General features: G+C 51.5%; 1 protein-coding gene across 3 annotated transcripts; it reads left to right on the forward strand.

The window, feature by feature from the left end:
* Positions 1-2,851: 2,851 nt before the first annotated feature.
* SH3BP5L (SH3 binding domain protein 5 like) lies at positions 2,852-18,557 on the forward strand. 3 transcript variants are annotated; one of them, XM_032242050.1, is made up of 7 exons: positions 2,852-3,299; positions 3,748-4,360; positions 12,298-12,360; positions 12,518-12,646; positions 14,581-14,742; positions 15,976-16,149; positions 16,714-18,557. In XM_032242050.1, the coding sequence occupies exons 2-7, from the start codon at positions 4,178-4,180 to the stop codon at positions 17,182-17,184; spliced, it is 1,182 nt and encodes a 393-aa protein (XP_032097941.1). In that variant the 5' UTR covers positions 2,852-3,299; positions 3,748-4,177; the 3' UTR covers positions 17,185-18,557. The 3 variants fall into 3 exon arrangements, with proteins under 3 accessions (XP_032097941.1, XP_032097944.1, XP_032097943.1); XM_032242053.1 differs by lacking the exons at positions 2,852-3,299; positions 3,748-4,360; positions 12,298-12,360 and adding an exon at positions 14,315-14,481 and having other exon boundaries at positions 12,581-12,646; XM_032242052.1 differs by lacking the exons at positions 2,852-3,299; positions 3,748-4,360; positions 12,298-12,360; positions 12,518-12,646 and adding an exon at positions 13,969-14,481.
* The last annotated feature ends 12 nt before the right edge of the window (positions 18,558-18,569 follow it).

Genomic DNA, 18,569 nt, shown 5'->3' on the forward strand with positions numbered 1-18,569 from the left:
TCAGTCTCCCGAGTAGCTGGGACTGTAGGCATGCGCCACCACACCTGGCTAATTTTTTATTTTTAGTAGAAACGGGGTTTCTCCATGTTGGCCAGGCTGGTCTCAAACTCCCAACATCAGGTGATCCACTGCCTCGGCCTCCCAAAGTGCTGGGATTACAGGTGTGAGCCACTGCGCCCGGCCAGAACTATTTAAAATAAAATAAAAAATGCAATTCCTTTATCACACTAGCTCCATTTCAGGTTCTAAATGGCCACATGTGTCTACAGACTACCATGCTGTGAGAGCTGAGTAACATTGCCTTCTTTGCAGAAAGGTCTTTCGGACAGTGCTGCTCTAGACAAAAGTTTTAATTTCATCATGTTTGTGCTGGCTTCAATAAAGAAGTGTAGGTTAAATCAATGCACAGCATTCCCCAATCTCTACCCAAACATTATTCAAACCCAGCAGAAAAAACTACTGCAGGATTATATTACAATCCATACATGACAGAATCACATTTGGTCTCAGTAGGAGAGTTAACCTTGGAAGAGGCCAATAGAGACTTTAAAGGGGCTGCTAAAGCTCACGATGTGATCTAGGGGTCTGGACATTTTAAGTATTCATAATATTTTCCCATCAAAGATCTGTGACAAGTAGCAGCAGTTTGTGATTGCTAAGCAGTACACAGAGAAAAGGGGCTATGGGATGGGGCATAAGAATGACAGGTATTGGAGCATTGCTGAATAAGAAAGCCTGGAGAATTCAGGCTAGGGTGGACAGACATCTTGGGTAAAATGAGGTTACTGTAGTGAAATTATAGTTCTACAAAATTAACGTGACTGGTAGAGAACAAATAAATCATGTTTATCACCTTATATTTAAATTTTATGGTTTTTGTATGGCACCTTAATAACAAAAACGACTGTGGTAGAAGACTAAGGCATACAGGTATTGATCGACTTACGACCTATGCAACTTACGACCATTCGATTTTACGACCACAATCGCTAGCTACGACTGCTCCGTGTCTGGCAGCGCAAACGTTACCCAGCTGGGCGTACGACGGTGCGGACCAGCTTCCGGCAGCACTACCATCTCTGCGTGCATACAGCCTACTCAACTTACGATCAAATCGTGTTATGACCGGTCTGTCAGAACCAATCGTGGTCGTTAAGTCGAGCACTAGCTGTATCATCCATCAGAGCGTCCACTTAGACAATGTTACTGAAGATCCTGACTTACTGAAATTAGAGAAATCACTTTTGTAATTAAAAAAAAAACCCCTCCAATTTAATGGAAAAATCTGTTTTGAATCACAATCACCTCTTTTAAAGGAATGTATTTTGCTCTGCTCAATTAAAAAAAAAAAGTTATTCATGGGGTGAAGGGCTAGAAGAAATGGACTGAGAACTGTAGAACTCTTGGCACATGACTCCATCCAAACCTCTTAATTAGTAAGAGACAAACTTTACATGGCTTCTAGCATATAAGAGCATGTCTCTAGATTAACCTCAGCTCCCCATTAAAATGCCTGCCTGAGAAAGCTCAATGCTACTAGGAGAATTTACTGTTTGTTCTAGCCAACACCTGATGACAGGCTCCTGACCTCCCTTTCTCAGAGCATTTATTAAGGGCTTACAATTACAAATCCTTCCTTCTTCTCTTTAGGGTGTTTATGTGTCTCCCACAACTCAAGAGGTCCTTCTCAAGGACCTGAGAGCCATTCCTCTGAAATGGTATCGTCAGGAAGGGCAGAGCCTCTACCTCCCAATCTCGGCGCAAGAATAACACTCTAGGCCATGCGCAGTGGCTCACGCCTGTAATCCCAGCATTTTGGGAGGCCTAGACGGATGGATCACCTGAGGTCAGGAGTTTGAGACCAGCCTGGCCTACTGGCAAAACCCCGTCTCTACTAAAAATACAAAAATTAGCCAGACGTGTTGGTGCGCGCCTGTAATCCCAGCTACTCGAGAAGCTGAGGCAGGGGAATCGCTCAAACCGCGGGGGAGGGAGGGTGGGCAGAGGTTGCTGTGAGCCAAGATCGCACCATTGCACTCCAGCCTGGGCAGCAAGAGAGAAACTCCGTCTCAAGGTAGCAAACACATCTGGCCTAATCGCATTTATCCTAATCAACCTGTCACGTTTCACTTCTCTGACACTACCGAGCCCTGATCACCTTCCTTCCCCCATTCTCCCTCTGAAATGCCCACTCAGTTCTGTACACATCGGAACAGAGGTCAGTTCTTTCCCTGCCTGTAAGTAGTTACTGAAACAAGTTTTTTCCACTGCTTTCATGTCTAGCTGGGTTATCTTTGACAGGATCGAAAAGGAAGGGGAATTCAGTCCATTTGCCTTTTCCGTCGGCAGGGCAAACTTTGAGTTGGCTTTGAGGAAGTTATGCCTTTCGTAAAAACGAAACATCCAACCCCGAGGCCCTTCCCCTTAGGCCTGGGCCCTTGCCTCACCAAGCAACACCTCCCGGTGACAACCAGGCCGCTGGTTCACGGACCTAGGTAACGACACACACTGCCGAGTATCAAACTCCTGCTCATCGAGGGCATCTGAGCCTGGGCGCACCAGTGAATTAACCGCGTCCACAGTATTCACGAGTAACTGGTGACCCCACCAAATGTCGTTCAAGGTGCGAAGTACAGAAGCCTTGAGGACTGGGATTTGCCCATCGGAGCCGTCCGCCGTCCCTAAAGGCTCCGCCGACTTCCCTAGAGTGAGGAAAGTCACTTTTGGAAACCGACTTTTCCTTCGCGGGAGAAGTCGGCCAGCGCCCGGGCCGGAGTCGTCCCCGCCGCCACGGCCGGAAGTTTACCACTCACTTCCGGCGTCGCGTCCGCCTGCGTAACCAGGCCGGAAGTGGCTTCCGGCCGCCGCTGCCGCAGCTCCGTAAAGCAACATGGCTCTACTCTCTCTGAGTCAGTTATCTCCGTTTTATTTCTAGTGTTCCTCTTCTCACAGATTTACTCCCGATTTCCATCACGCACCCTAATTTTCTTCAGCACGAAATTCTCATGCTTTTCTTTCATTCAGCCTTGGTGGAGGATGGGATGGAGACAACTTGCGCCTAGCCTGAGCAAAGCCGGGCACCATTTTGTACGGAAACTGAAGGCAGGGCGGGGGCGTGTGGAGGCCTCCAGAGGAGGCCTGGTTGGAGACAGAGCGTGGGAGGGAGGGCGTTGTTCACCGGTGATGTATTTCCGCTTCTGGTCTGCCCGGTCGTTTTTGGTTGGATCGGCTTGTTGCGGGGAGGGAGGGGGAAGATTGTTTGCAGCCTAGAATCTCCGCGGACGGGAAGGTAAACTGAGGTAAGGCTGTGAAGGGGGCTTTTGCGCATGGCTGTGTAGGATGGCCGGGAGTAGGGTACTTGGGACAGCGGAGGAGTGTGGAGTTGGAGACGAGAGGTTGGAGAGAGAAGGTGGGGTGGGGCTGGGGGTTACAGGGTGAATTGCAGAGCCAGGCGGGGGTGCGGGCAGAGCGGGAGACCCCAGGAGGTGAAGGAGAGCCAGGCGTGCAGAGGAAAGCCTCGAAGGCGCTGACTGGGGAGGGGCTGGGTCGAAGGAGCTGGGACCGGGGAAGAGAAGAATCTAAAGTCCTTGGAGGCTAAGGAAAGAAGTTGGGGTAGGGGCTGGTCGGAATCCATGGGTGGGGGCGTGGTGCGAGTGCACTTTTTGGGAGGCTATAGGGTTGGAAGGGGCTGGTGGCTGCGGTTTTGATGCTAACGTGACCATATACTTGGCCTTTGTTTCTCTGCAGCTCCCCAGAGACGCTCATCCCACAGCCTCAGCTGGGGCCTAGCCTTCTCTCTCCAGCTGCCACCACAGCCTGGAGGCGCCTGCCTCCACCCTTCCGAATGGTGCTCCTCCTAGCAGGCCTCGGCCCAGGATCCAAGCCCCCTTTGCCCCCTGCCTTGGAGCTATTGCTCCGGGTTTCTCATAGTGGACTCCCTGTGGCGGGAAGGGAAGAACTTTTGCACAGGCAAGGCTTCAGCTCCAGGAACCCACTGACAACTGGAATCTCAGCCTCTAACCTAGTTTGAGGTTCTTCCCGTGCCCACCTTTTCTGCCTTTTGAGAAGAGAAACCCTTCTCCTGGCCGTCTAGAGCCCAGGAAGCCCCAGGCTGGGGCCCTGGGCCCAGCATGTCAGTCCTCTCTTGTGCATAGGGCTCTGCTCTCTCCCTGTCAGCATGGCTGAGCTCAAACAGGTTCCAGGGGGGCGGGAGACGCCACAGGGGGAGCTGCGGCCTGAAGTTGTAGAAGATGAAGTCCCTAGGAGCCCAGTCATGGAAGAGCCAGGAGGAGGTGGAAGCAGCAGTGGTGAAGCCAAATTGTCCCCAAGAGAAGAGGAAGAACTAGATCCTAGAATACAGGTGAGAAGATGAAGAGTGGGGAGAGAAGGAGAGCCCAGATTCCAGCCTTCCTGAAAAGTGTGGGATGAATGAGGGCTTAGACTTATTGTGTCCCCAGTCTGCTGGGGCAGGAAAGGAGAACAAGTTTGTTAGCAAATCATTGCCAGGTAATGTGACAAGTTCCAAGAGTTGTGTATCTAATGTGCTGATGGAGTGCAGAGAAAGGCCCGGCCTGAGTGCTTGGGAGGCACTGCTGAAAGCTTCACTGAAGGAGCAAAGCGTCACTTGACAGTAGCTGGAGGAGGCACACTTTAGGTCAGTGGAGGGGAGGACTGTGGTACTTATTTCTAGATAAGCAGAGGGGCTGCCACCTTAGGGATGCTGTGTGAGAGGAGATGACTTCGATATTGGGAGACAGTTTTAAACTGAGTGAGGGAAACTTTTCCCGTTTCTCACCTTGTCAGCAGTACCTTCCAGGGATGTGCAGACCACATTGCTCTGATAATGTGTTTCACTCTTGTAAAAACAGTGAGACCTTCCCGGTGTTACAAAGGTAGCATAGAACTTTAGACCTATAAAGAAATCCCATATGTTCAAGGAATTGTAACCTTTGTTGTGGCCAGTCCTTAGTCTTCAGGATGGTGGGTCTCCTGAAGGAATGGAAGAGCAGTTTATTGCCTTGGAGTGTCTACAGTCTAGTTGGTAGGACAGGCAGATCTTTGTGTAGGAGACCTGGGGGTAGTCAGTGAGGAAGACCACGTGGAAGAGATGCCTGGCCAGTCAAAGCTGGGTTGCGGTGCTTCAGAGATTGACTGGGAAGGACTTCCTGAGGAAGCTGCTTGGGCAGGTGACCACCAGGATGCTTCTGCATGTTTGGGGCCTGAGTCTGCCATTTGGTCTGGTCACATCTCCAAGACTCTGATGTTGAGGATGTGACTCTTCTATAGGTGAGCAAGAGCATAGGAGGGCTCAAATTCCTAGGCTTCTCTGTCAGCAAACCTTTATTGGATTACTCCAGTGAGTTGGGAAGAAATCAAAGGCAATCCTGGCATTCTTCCTTCTCTCTCCGTGTGGGTTCCTGGGATATGTGTGTGTATGTGGGGGTTCCTCTTCTACTGTGTCCATGCTTATAATGGAGCAGCGGTGAACCATTCGTTTCTGGCATGAGTCAGTAATTTATTTCTGCTGTGCCTCACAGACATTGCATTGAAAACAGCCAATATCTCTTGCTAATTCTGCAGATTTATCATCCTCTGAGGGAATCAGTTGTAGTGAAAAAAGCCATGGGCTGAGTTTCATGCTACCTCCAACCCCATGATTTATGATTTTTATGGAAATTTCTTTACGTTTCTGAGCCTCAGTTTCTTCATCTGTAAAGTGAGCAGTTGGTTTAGGTGATTTGCGCAAGTTGTTCTTGCTCTGCTCTGACACATATCTATAGTTCTTTTCCTTCACAAACTCTTTTTGCTTGTTCCTTGGTGATAGTTTGTAGATAGCACTTTGGGAAAGAGCTCTCTCTCTGTTGCCTGCGGAGGAGGGCTGTGTAATGTGTATCACAGGCCTCCCTGCAGCATGCCTTGCCCTGTTCCAGAGGAGGTTGCTCCAGAGGAGAATCTATTGTGGTCTCCTTACTCGGCCTCTCCTGCTCCTGTGTATTTTTCCAGTGTCCACATAGGCAAATGGTGGTAGTAGGAAGAGTCATACTTGCACTGTGCTGTCCAATAGGGTGGACTAGCTGCTTGTGGCTACTTAAACACAATCAATTAAAATTAACATGTGAAAATGCAGTTTCTCGGCCGGACGTGGTGGCTCACACCTGTAATCCCAGCACTTTGGGAGGCTGAGGCGGGAGGATCACCTGAGGTCAGGAGTTTGAGACCAGCCTGGCCAACATGGTAAAACCCCATCTCTACTAAAAATACAAAAATTAGCTGGGCGTGGTGGTGGGTGTCTGTAGTCCCAGCTACTTGGGAGGCTGAGGCAGGAGAATTGCTTGAACCCGGGAGGCAGAGGTTGCAGTGAGCTGAGATCGTGCCACTGCACTCCAACCTGGGTGACGAGTGAAACTCCATCTCCAAAAAAAAGAAAAGCAGTTTTTCAATGCTATACTGACTGTGTGGAAATAGAACATTCCGTCATCACGGACACTTCTATCAGACAAGCTCTGTAAGAGTTGGAATAGACTGAGGTAGTGTAAGATTTACTTTGCCTACAGTGAACTTGTAGTGTTACTGGTGCAAAAAGGGTAAACCAGACTCTGGCCTCTCTTGCTAAACTGCACAGCATGTTATAGAATGTTGTGGGTTGTATAGGGAGGAAAGGTCTAGTAATAGCTTCCCTCATTTGATGACACAGGTGTGGCTAGGTCAGTGCTCTGACCCCAGCAGGGAGTTAATATCTTCTTGCTCTCTGGGAGAGGCTGCCTGGCTTGAGGGGCACCCTTCATGGAGGAGGCCAGTGGCATTTTGCCCTTCTGTGATGAGGAGGACATTGGAGTGTTTGTCTTTCGAGGTCCCTTCTCATGTTGACAGTGCACAGAACACATTGCTCTGATCACGTGTTTCAGTGCTTTCACTGGGTGTTCGTTTCTCTGGATTCTCAGTGTATTTGCCGGGTTTCCATCCACAGATTCATTAAAACCCGCCAAGGAGTTTCACAAATACCCTTACCTGAGCCTTGCAGACTTGTGGATACTCTTAGTCTGGGTGGGGTGAGAAGGGATTCTAATGTTGCAGTCAGGGCCAAATCCATTGAGCCCAGTATATCCTAAAGGTAGGGCCCCTGTTTTGGTATTTTCTGAAGCTCCCAGAAATAGCTGTCCTTAGGATGTGGCCCTCTGTGACCTGGGGCTGGGATTCCTTCGCAGGCAGGCAGCTCATGGCCATTTGTGGTGGGATTGATTCCTCTGGAAGTCGGAAGGAAGTCGGCTGGTGCCTACCTGCCTGGAGTGTGCTGTCCCTCCAGGGAAGGCTGCTGGCTGTGTCTCCGGGTCATGATCTTAGTGGAGTTCTTTTGAGTCCTCCAGGCTCATCCTCAGCTTTCTGAGAGGGTTCCAGTAGAGGGAAAGAGGAAAGGAGTGTGGATTTAGGATGGACCTGCATTTATTCTGTGACTTTACCAGCCTCCTTTTAGTGGTTACATTCTTCCTCAGATGTGAATGCACTCGTTTACCTGCTCCTTTCTAAACTCTCTAGGGTGAGTTTGCAACCTCTGTGACCTCATCTGGAAGTATGGGTTTAGCTTTCACAGGACGGTCATCACCCTGGCCTCAGTTACCATTACTTGAGTCTTTTGATGGTCTGCACTAGGTGCAGTGGGAGCATCTGTAGCCTGAGTCCCCATGCCTTGGATTCAGTGTCCTGGCATCCTGGGAATTTGACTGCTGTGCCCCGGGAGGGGCACCCTCCTTGCTGGCTGCTGGCTCACTGGTGGATGATGCACGCTGACTCAGACTTTGTTGTCTCCGAATTCCATTTCAGCCCAGCGCCAGGAGTTCCTGGTGAAGCAGGCCAAATGGAATGTGTTACTGACTGCCCAGAACCATCCCAGGTCCTCAGTGGCTTTCCGCTGAGCCTCTCCCTGGGTATGCCCCAGGCGGGCTATCCGGCTCCCTCCCGTGCTGACCTTGCTCTCCAGGCTGCTTTGCTCCCCAGGCATCTTCCTGTCCTGTTAGAGAGAGCTTTGTGACCCTGAGGGGACAGATCCCACCAGCAGATGGCTATCTGTAAATGGCTGGAGGTGCTATTGGGATGCCAGTTCCCATTTAGAAAGATAATGCCCCCTCCTGCCACTTGCCAATAGCTACATCTCTTCTGGTCCATTTTACAGTAGGAACAACTTACGTTGAGCCATTCAACCCTTTGATTATCTTGTTAGGGGCTGGAAGTTGGTGACTGGAGCATTTTGGGCCATGGAATCCAGCGGGGATTCAGTCTTGGCCTTTGGTTTGCCTTTGTGAACATTGCAGGGTGGCCTTTACCAGTCAACCCCCTTCTCTTTTCCCTGCAATCAGTGTTGGTTGTATTTCCAAGCCCTGTCCTTTTCCTAGCTGGGCTATGGTTTTCTTAAATTACAGCGCTTATTTCTTTGCTGAGATGTCCTTCCAATGACGTCCTCAATCCCAGTAGGGTGGGCACAGTGGAAAGAAAGTGAAATCAAAGGTTGGTTCTGCATTCAGACCCAAGTCTGTCATTAGTTTCCCACATCGTTGTTTCTCATCTATCAAATGCAAAGGAGCTGAGAGAGAATATTCCAGCAGGAGGTGCGGAAAGAGCTGGTCACTCCCCTCCCAGATAGCCTAAAAGCCCCTGTAAGCCAAGTTCAGCCACAGGGAGATAGGTTGCCCTTCACCTTGACAGACATTGCCTTTTTAGGGTCTGTTAGGGTGATCCTGTCAGTTGATGGTGATGTCCCTGTTAGGAAGACACTGTGAAACTTGGAGTTCTATGTGTCTGATAGTGTGGGTGCTGACCCTGTGCCTCCTCTGGGGTCCTGACCTGTGTTGGCTGCCTGTAGTTCCAGAATGCTTTGTTATTTTATGGACACTGGGTTGTGTGACGCTGTAGATACATCTACCTAATACAACAACTTCTAGACCTTCGCCATCCAACACATGGGCCACATGCCTCTGTCTAGGTTGAGATGTGTCCTAAGAATCAAGTGCATATGGATTTTGAAGACTTAGTTTAAAAATGTTAAAGTATGGATAATATTATTTTATGCTGATTGCATATTGAAATGATATTTTGGATATATTGAGTTAAATGGATTATAATTTCAACCACTTTTTTTTTTTACTTTAAAAAACATGTGGCTTTTAGAATTAAAAATTCCATGTGCAGCCCCTGTACATTTCTGTTGAATAGATCTCTTCAAGAAAGTTTAGAGCAGGCTTGTTCAACCTGTGGCCTATGGCCACATGCAGCCCAGGATGGCTTTGAATGTGGCCCAATGCAAATTTGTAAACTGTCTTAAAACATGAGATTTTTTTGCAGTTTTTTTTTTTGAGACAGAGTTTTGCTCTCTCACCCAAGCTGCAGTGCAGTGGCGTGATCTCGGCTCACTGCAACCTCCACCTTCCAGGTTTAAGCAAGTCTCCTGCCTCAGCCTCCTCAGTAGCTGAGACTATAGGTGTGTGCCACCACACCTGGCTATTTTTTTTTTATTAATTTTATTTTATTTTTTTTGAGATGGAGTCTCACTCCATTGCCCAGGCTGGAGTGCAGTGGCGCAATCTTGGCTCACTGAAACCTCTGCCTCTCAGTTCAAGTAATTCTTCTGTCTCTGTCTTCTGAGTAGATGGGACTTACAGGCGCCTGTCGCTATGCCTGGCTAATTTTTGTATTTTTAGAAGAGATGGGGTTTCACCTTGTTGGTCAGGCTGGCGTCTCGTACTCCTAACCTCAGGTGATCCTCCCGCATCAGCCTCCCAAAGTGCTGGGATTACAGGCATGAGCCACTGCTCCCGGCTGCAATTTTTTTTTTTATTTTGCTCATCAGCTATAGTTAGTATGTTTTATGTGTGGCCCAAGACAGTTCTTCCAGTGTGGTCCAGGGAAGCCAGAAGATTGGACACCCCTAGTTTAGAGCCAGATTTGTGGCCTCCTTGAGGCAGGATCTACGCGGTTGTAAGTGTGCACATTTTCATATCCTCATTCCTCGTTCCTTTACAGGTTTCCACCTTTGTGTTCTTCCTTTTACTGTAATTAACATGTCTAACTGGCTTCCTATATTCTTACTTGCTGACCCGAATCTTTTCAGGATCAAGGCAGGGGGCGGGAGGAGTATGGAAGGGACTAAAAGGGAGATCATGCTTTTCAGCCTGACTCCCTCACTGGCTTGCCGAGGCCTGAACGAGGTGAATGGGAACCGACATCATGGCCATGCGAAGTGACTGTGTTTCGCTGCCAAGTGCAAGTCATGGATCTGGGCAGCAGGCAGATGCTGGGCTGGGTCGCTCCAGCCTGTCCAGCTTCCTCTCCGGAGACAGCAGGGGCTGGTGAAGGCAAATCCTACAGCGAGGCACCAGATATTTCCTGGCGTAAGGCCCTTGGCACAGACCAGCACTGCTCCTCAGTAGTGTCCTTAGCTCACCAGGGTCTCTGGGAACGCTTGTATTTTCTCGGGCAGGGGAGGATGCTTGAGGCCAGCACCCCTCTCAGCTCTCTGCCACTTCGTAGAAAGCCCAGGATGGTTCTATTGCTTTTCTCTGCAGTCCTTCCAGGGACCAGGAAGGCACTCAAACCAGCTTGTCTGGCAGCTTCTCCCCAGGACTCTCCCTCTCTCCAACAGGAGCTGCTGTACAGGGACCTGGGGTCATAGTCACCCATTGCCCAAGGAGGCCAAAAGGCTTCTTGGGCTGTCTACACTTTCCTGATCTTAACCTTGGTCACCCACCAGGCCCCTGTGATTCTGTGTCCTGTGTTTCCTTGCGGTCTGCTCTCTCCTTTGCCACCAGGAATACTATAGACAGCCTCCACCTTTTTTTTTTTTTTTTTTTTGAGTCTCGCTGTGTCGCCTCTGCTGGAGTGCAGTGGTGCCATCGTAGCTCACTGCAACTTCTGCCCTCCAGGTTCAAGTGAGTCTCGCGCCTTAGCCTCCCAAGTTGCTGGTATTACAGGCATGCGCTTCCACACCCAGCTAATTTTTATATTTTTGGTAGAGACAGGGCTTCACCATGTTGGCCAGGCTAATCTTGAATTCCTGGCCTCAAGTGGTCCATCTACCTCGGCTTTCCAAAGTGCAAGGATTATAGGCGTGAGCCACTGCACCCCTCCCACCCTCCACTTTTATCTCTCTGGCCCCTCTAGGCTTTCCTTACATTGGCACCAGGCTCTCAGAGTCCCATTTGCCATTGTAAAAAGGCCTGGTACTCCTGGGGAGGGAGCACCAGGCCTTACTGACCTTCTCACCTGCTAACTTGTCTGCCCAGGGTACCGTTGGTTCCTTGGCTCCTTCTTCACTGGCACTTTTTTTTCTTCTTAAGACAGAGTCTCTCTCTGTCACCCAGACTGGAGTACCCTGGTGTGGTCTCAGCTCACTGCAGCCTCTACCTCCCAGGTTCAAGGGATTCTCCTCCCTCAGCCTCCCGAGTAGTTGGGATTACAGGTGCATGCTGCCATGCCCAGCTTAATTTTTGTATTTCTAGAAGAGACAGGGTTTCACCATGTTTGCCCAGACTGGTCTCAAACTCCTGACCTCAGGTGATCTGCCTGCCTCGGCCACCCAAAATGCTGGGATTACAGGCATGAGCCACTGTGCCTGGCCATTTACTGGCACTTTTGGGTCTATGAAGTCCTCCCAGCTGTGGAGCAAGTGTTCTAGGCATCCTGCCCTGACCTTCTGCTGCCCAGGCAGGTGACCTTGCTGCCCAGGGGGCACCCACGCCCACCACTCACAGGGCTGCACATACTGCCCAGGGCCTATTCTGACTTGCTGGGTTTCGTCACCAGCCTGTAAGCTGCCATCTCTGTGTCCTGAATTCTCAGGTCTCATGGTCCCGAGAGGTGATAAGTGTGTAGTAAACATGTGCTGACTGAGTGGCCCTGCCCTGGCCCAGGTGGCCATCCTCTCGCAGGGAGAGAGCCCTCAGGTCCAAGGAGACTCCCTTAGTTTGAGGAAGTGGTGCAATGTGATGGAGAGAGTGAGGGCTCACCACAACTTCACTTTGCACGTACTAGTGTTGCATCCTCCAAACCTCAATTTCTTCATCCTTAAAACTGAGGTTTACTACCCAGCACAAAGTCAGGTTGTGAGGATTGTATATGGCAGGTCCCTGATGGACAAGGAAGCATTTGGCAGTCTTCTCCTCCGAATCTTCTCTTTTCTTTCCTGAGTGTTTCACCTCCTTTCCCTGGGCGAGTGAGGCTTTCTCTTTCTGCCCCTTGCTCCTGCCTTGCACGGTTCACTCAAGGCTACTTCCTTGCACTGCACTAATTTGCCACTTCTCTCTGTGACAGGAAGAGCTGGAGCACCTGAACCAGGCCAGCGAGGAGATCAACCAGGTGGAGCTACAGCTGGATGTGAGTGTCCTTTTCCTCCTGTTCTGGGCTGGTCCTTGGAAGTGTCTTCATCTGTCTCTTTCCTAGCTTGAGGCAGTGGCAGTGGGAGGGGTGTGTCTGAGAAACAGGAGGGGCTGGGACCCAAACATGTGCTTTCCTCTGCTTCCTTCCTTTCCAGGAGGCCAGGACCACCTATCGGAGGATCCTGCAGGAGTCGGCAAGGAAGCTGAATACGCAGGGCTCCCACTTGGGGAGCTGCATCGAGAAAGCGCGACCCTACTATGAGGCTCGGCGGCTAGCTAAGGAGGTAGGGCTGGCTGACCCATGTTTGAGGAAGGCTACATGCTGAGCCTGGCCCTGGATTCTTCTGTCTCTGTGTGGAGCGAGAGACAAAACACCAGACCTGAGGGCAGAGCCCTGGGCGAGACCTGGCTGGTCTGAACCAGCTCTGTGGGCCGAGGAGGTTCCTTTACCACCGTGGGCCCTGGGCTCATGGCGTATAAAATGGTGAGGGTAGGTGTGGGAGAACAGCAGTTCAGCCCTGCTTATGTTTAAGTGCCTTCTGAGTATAAGGAACCAGGCTTTAGGCTATCACAGATATACCAGTTCTAACATCCCCCTGTTTTCCTCTTCCCCCATTTCCTCTTCCCTTTGGTTAATGTCTCTCTTCTGAATCTTTTCTTTGCTTACTCCTCACTGTAAGCATCCCACAACTTTCCCCATCCCCCACCTTTTTATTCTTTAACAAATAATTTTTAACCGATAATATGTGTTCACCATTGGAAAAACATAATAAAACAAGAAGAAAACCAAAATCACCCCAAATCCTACCATGCACATTTCATGCATTTTGTTCCTGGGGATTTGGTGATAGATACAGAGATAACTGCCTTGGAAGAACAGTTTATTCCCAAGAGGAGGGGACATACCATGCTATGCAGGGCCATATTGGGAAGCAACCAGGGTCTGTCAGGAGGTGGAAGAAGTGAAGGAGAAAGCATGGCACAGAACCCTGTTGCGGTTTTTGTGGAAAGGAGTAGCTGAGACAGGGTAGGCAAGTTTGAGTCAGTTTAGGATTGGATAGTGTGAAAAATTTTGCTAGGCCCTGGTCTATAGGGGTGGACTCTAATTATCTAGTACCTGGTCCTGGGAGGACTTAGGGCAAAGGAGATACTGGTTTGGTGGGTAAGAGGTAGGTACAGGAGGTAGTTGGGAATCCGGGCTTTGGACTGGTTGGTTGGTTTGCATATGGAAAGCACATTTACAGGGGAGTTCACTGTCTCTAGGAATTAGCCCTGGAAGGGGCAGTTTCTCCTTGGCCAGCAAGGTCCCCCAAGACATCAAAATGTCATAAAGTATAGAAAATAAAAAATATGATGAAGACAGCACAGATAACTCTGTTTGCTGTCTTAATCACATTTTTTTTATGTGTGTATATGTTCTGCCAAAATGGGATTACACAGTATGTGTTATTTTGTTCTTTTATTTTGCTTAGCATTATGACATAGTTCCATGTCAATAAACATACATCCATGCCGTCATTTTAAAGGACTGCTTAATTAATATTTTGTTTTTTTAAGAGATGGGGTCTTGCTTTGTTGCCCAGGCTGCCGTGCAATGGTGTGATTATAGCTGACTGCAACCTCAAACTCCTAGGCTCAAATAATCCTCCTCCCTCAGCCTCACAAGTAGATGGGCTCAAGGCAGAAGCCACTGCGCCCAGCTTGTCTTCTTACATTAGATGTGCTTTTATTTAGCCAATGTTCTATAACTGAAAAGTAAGGTTTGTTTCATTCTTCACTTGGTTAGTATGGCTGTGATGAATATCTCTGAGGACTTGTCTGTTTGTTTCCTTCAGCTTTCCTGCTGGACATAGAATTGATGGTCTCAATGTCATATTTTCTATAAGACCCTGTCCATGTTGCTAACCACCTTACAACTAAAATGGTTGGTATTTTCCTTTTGTTTTCCCTAGGGCAAAAGGCTAACAGCCTTTGGGAGTACTGGATTTCATACACCTACCCTCCACTGGCAACGGTTTTATTTCTTCTAGTCCATATCCTTATGGAATACTCTTTACAGAATGTTGCCTCCTTGGCATTTATCCTCAGCATAGTTTGGGAAGTGCAGCCGGCACTGCTAGTAGGCCTTCCTCCTTCTCTGTCCTCACGTCCGTAATGGGTCTCCACGGGCAGCTGGGGTCCCTCAGCGTTCCCCATCCTAATGCCCCTCTCCCCCTAGGCTCAGCAGGAGACACAGAAGGCGGCGCTGCGCTACGAGCGGGCCGTGAGCATGCACAACGCTGCTCGGGAGATGGTGTTTGTGGCTGAGCAGGGCGTCATGGCTGACAAGAACCGACTGGACCCCACGTGGCAGGAGATGCTGAACCATGCCACCTGCAAGGTGAGCCGGGCAGTGCCGGCAGGTCCCCTTCCTTGGTTCTTCTCCATCCTTTGCTGTGCCTTTGTCACCTCACCTCCTCACTCTCTCCCCCATTCTTGTCTTCTTTCAACTTCGATTCTGTTTCAGGTAAAACCTGTTCCTAGCTTTCTGTCCTGTTTGGCCTCCAATGCTTCCCATATTCCCTTTCCCTCTGAGAATGTTGTCCTTGGCTCTTCTGGAACGTTTGCCTCCAGGTGTGGGAGTAACCCAGTCCTTGTCTGGTGGATACTCTGGATTCAGCGTTCATGTTTTGTTATGTTTAGCTGTGTGACTCCTTGCGTCTGTTTTCAGAATATGCTCCCTTTCCTTCTTTTGAGCTCTGACAATACACCTTGAGTTTTGAAGTGTAATTTGTGTATCATTTCCAAGCTCCTGAAAGGGACTGGGGAGTGGAAGGGTCTCTGGCATTGGCCCAGTCTGCCACCTGCAGCTCGCACAGGGCAAGTGTCAGCTCCTCAGGGAGTGGTTGTGTCTTGTGATTCTTCATCTGCCCCTGGCACAGAACGGGCACCTCACTTGTACTCTAGAGCTTATGCAAATGCAAGTACACAGCATTGGGGGCAGGGTGGGGGATGGTGCACAGTCTAGAGCGACATCTGAGCAGGGAGCAGGTGAGGGCCGCAGCCACCATGTCTGCCAGCACAAATGGACCGACTGTACAACGCCCTGGGCAGAAGCACACCGGAGCCCATTTGTCCTGGACTGTGTGTGTGTGGGGTTTGGCAACCTGGAGAACCAGTGCACAGCTGTGGCTCCCCACATGGCTTTTCTCATTCCCTGATGCCTAGCCATTGGCACTGAGGGCTCCCTGAAGAGAATGGCTGCTGCAGAGGTGTGATGTGCTGACACACGTTCCCTCGACGCTCCCCAGTGGTTGAGTGGGTGCCAGCATCCCGTTCCTGGCGGCAGCAAAGCTGAGTGGCCAGTGGCACGGGTGACAGAGGTGGCTCAGAGGCTGGTGCCTGCGATGTTGGCCTCGACGGTCAGGCAGCAGACCCAGAAGAGACGGAAGGAAGCTCTCTGGAGTCTCACAGATCCTCTGTTCCCCGGCGTGTCTCGGGCTCTGTACGCAGTCAGGGGTCTGCAGATGATGTTCCTGTTTGGGTCGCCCCCAGGGCAGTGTTGAGATAGGTGGCCTGGGGCAGATGCCAGAGACTGAACATGGGTCCCCACTTGATGTGTCCCCTGGGTCAGGTGAACGAGGCGGAGGAAGAGCGGCTTCGTGGTGAGCGGGAGCACCAGCGGGTGACGCGGCTGTGCCAGCAGGCGGAGGCTCGGGTCCAAGCCCTGCAGAAGACCCTCCGGAGGGCCATTGGCAAGAGCCGCCCCTACTTTGAGCTCAAGGCCCAGTTCAGCCAGATCCTGGAGGTAGCTGAGGGGCGAGGGGGAGGAAAAGCGGGCAGGTGGGGGTGCAGGCTGGGGTCAGGCATGGAAGGTGAGGGCAGCTGGAGGGGATGCTGGTCGGCCTCTCTGGGCCATCTTGGTGAGTGGCCAGGAGGCCTCCAGCCCTGCTGGGGAAGGGCGGTGGCTCACATGCTCAAAATGACCTTGCAGGAGTGGGAGGCAGGGACAGGGGGGCTACTGATGTTAGAGAATGTAGTTGGAGGAAGGGAGGTAAACAAGAAAAAAACTGGTGGGAGCCCAGGGATGGGGAATAACCAGGCACGTGGGAAAGGGAGTAGTGCAGAGAGGATGAAGGGCAGGCACTGGCCGAGAGGAAGGCTCTAGAAGGTGGGGCTCAGGTCAGGAGCAGGATTGCTGGGGAAGAACAGCCTGAGGAGAGAGTGGAGCTGGGAAGAGTGTCGCGGGTCTGTGGTGGGTACTGAGCAAGCTGCGCAGGTCCTCTGTCTGGAGATGAGGCCTCAGCGCCGCGTGCTGAGTAGGGTGGAGAGGGGCTCCACAGGTCATCTCACTCTGTTCTGCCCTCGGCAGGAGCACAAGGCCAAGGTGACAGAACTGGAGCAGCAGGTGGCTCAGGCCAAGACACGCTACTCCGTGGCCCTCCGCAACCTGGAGCAGATCAGCGAGCAGATTCATGCTCGGCGCCGCGGGGGTCTGCCTTCCCATGCCCTGGGCACTCGGCGCTCCTCCCCTGTGGGGGCTGAAGCAGGACCTGAGGACTTAGAGGATGCAGACAGCGGGATTGAGGGGGCCGAGGGTGCAGGGCTGGAGGAAGGCAGCAGCCTGGAGCCTGGGCCCGCCCCCGACACCGACACCCTGAGTCTGCTGAGCCTGCGCACCGTGGCCTCAGATCTGCAGAAGTGCGACTCCGTGGAGCACTTGCGAGGCCTCTCGGACCACGTCAGCCTGGATGGCCAAGAGCTGGGAACCCGGAGTGGAGGGCGTCGGGGCAGCGACAGCGGGGTCCGTGGGGGTCGGCACCAGCGCAGCGTCAGCCTGTAGCCGAGGGGCCAGGGTGACTGGCTTGGATCTGCTGCCATCGGCCAATCGGGGCCATCTCCCCGAGGTCCCTTCTCCAGTGCTTCCCTGGGAGAGGCCAGCTGTGTTTGAGTCCTCTGTGTCTGCCGTGGCTTTCTCACAGCCTCCCCTGCCCCACAGCAGGCAGCTCTCTTGGCCTTACGCATTCAGAAGGCTTGCTCTCGGGCTCTGCTGGCTCATCACAGTCTGCAGAGCGTTGACCCTTTGCTCTCCCTTCTCCTGCTTCCATCTGGCTTTTTCCCTCAGGGAACTTGGTCTAGAAGGCCTAGGAAGCTCATCAGGAGAAAATGGGTGCCGGCTGAATACCCTGGCCGGAGGGGATGGACAGGTGTCCCTCCGTTGGTTTCCAGCCCTGCCCCCTTCCCAAGGCGACTCTGGAGGGCACCCTAGGTACACTGCTGAACCCGGTACCCCCGTCTTGTTCCAGCCGGCCCGTGTGTAACCTGTAAGGTGTACTGTGTGCCTCTGGAAGACACCACCCTTCCCTTCAGCATTCCCTTTCGAGACCTGACTACTTTGCCATGTGTGCCCCGAAGCAGAAGTTACAAGATCTGCAGGGAGAGAAACCCAACCCCACTGTCAACATAGGGAACGTCACCAACTCCAGACTGACTCCTGTGGGTATGGGGTTTCCCCAGCTGGGCTGGGTTCTTCACATTGTCAAGGTGCTAGTGGGTGCCTCACAGGCCTGGTGTTGGGGTGAAGTCATAGTGAGGTCCTGAAGGTGCAGGTCCGTGTCATTCCCACCCTCACACTCGCTGCACAGCTGCGTTTACTTTTTCTGGGTAGAGGATGCTGAACTGACTCAGCACCCTCCTGCAGGGTGGGGTTAGGGAATTTGGTGCTCAATTGCTCTCCCTTGCTCTTTCCCAGACTAAACAATACCTACTGCAGGATCCCTTGGGGCATGCTCAAGCTTGTCTGCCAACACTCTTACTTCCTTTGTTACAGGAGGAGTTGGCCTGGGGTGAAAAGTCCTGCCCTCGGCAGGGAGCAGCTCCAGCTGCCTGGCAGTGCTCCCAGACTATAGGGAAGCCACACCAGGCCTGGGTGCCTTGGGAGGATGGGTCCTTACTTTGGTCCCCAGGAGAGTGGAGAGCCCTCGTCTAGGCCCGTGTTCTGCCAGCGACGGGGATGAGTGGGCATCTGCACCCTGCACAGGTGTCTCCAGGTTGAGGGTGGTTGGTCACAATGAGAACCTCGGCGTTTGAGGTGGCCTGGGCAGAGAGCAGGAAGGGAGGGAGGGTGTGGGTGTGTGAGCGTGCATGTGCTGGTGTGTAAGGGGGAAAGGATCTTTCCTGCTTTTATTTAAATAAAGTAGTTTATGTAACAGTTAACATCTGCTGTCC

Source organism: Sapajus apella, unplaced genomic scaffold, assembly GCF_009761245.1.
Source record: "Sapajus apella isolate SASKATOON/1434 unplaced genomic scaffold, GSC_monkey_1.0 scaffold49, whole genome shotgun sequence".
Classification (NCBI taxonomy): domain Eukaryota; kingdom Metazoa; phylum Chordata; class Mammalia; order Primates; family Cebidae; genus Sapajus; species Sapajus apella.

Excerpts from the sequence above, each read along its gene's own strand:
- SH3BP5L (XM_032242050.1), top strand. The coding sequence starts at position 4,178 with ATGGCTGAGCTCAAACAGGTTCCAGGGGGGCGGGAGACGCCACAGGGG. Across the intron at positions 12,361-12,517 it reads AGGTGGAGCTACAGCTGGAT|GAGGCCAGGACCACCTATCG; the intron begins GTGAGTGTCCTT and ends CTTCCTTTCCAG. Across the intron at positions 16,150-16,713 it reads AGTTCAGCCAGATCCTGGAG|GAGCACAAGGCCAAGGTGAC; the intron begins GTAGCTGAGGGG and ends TGCCCTCGGCAG.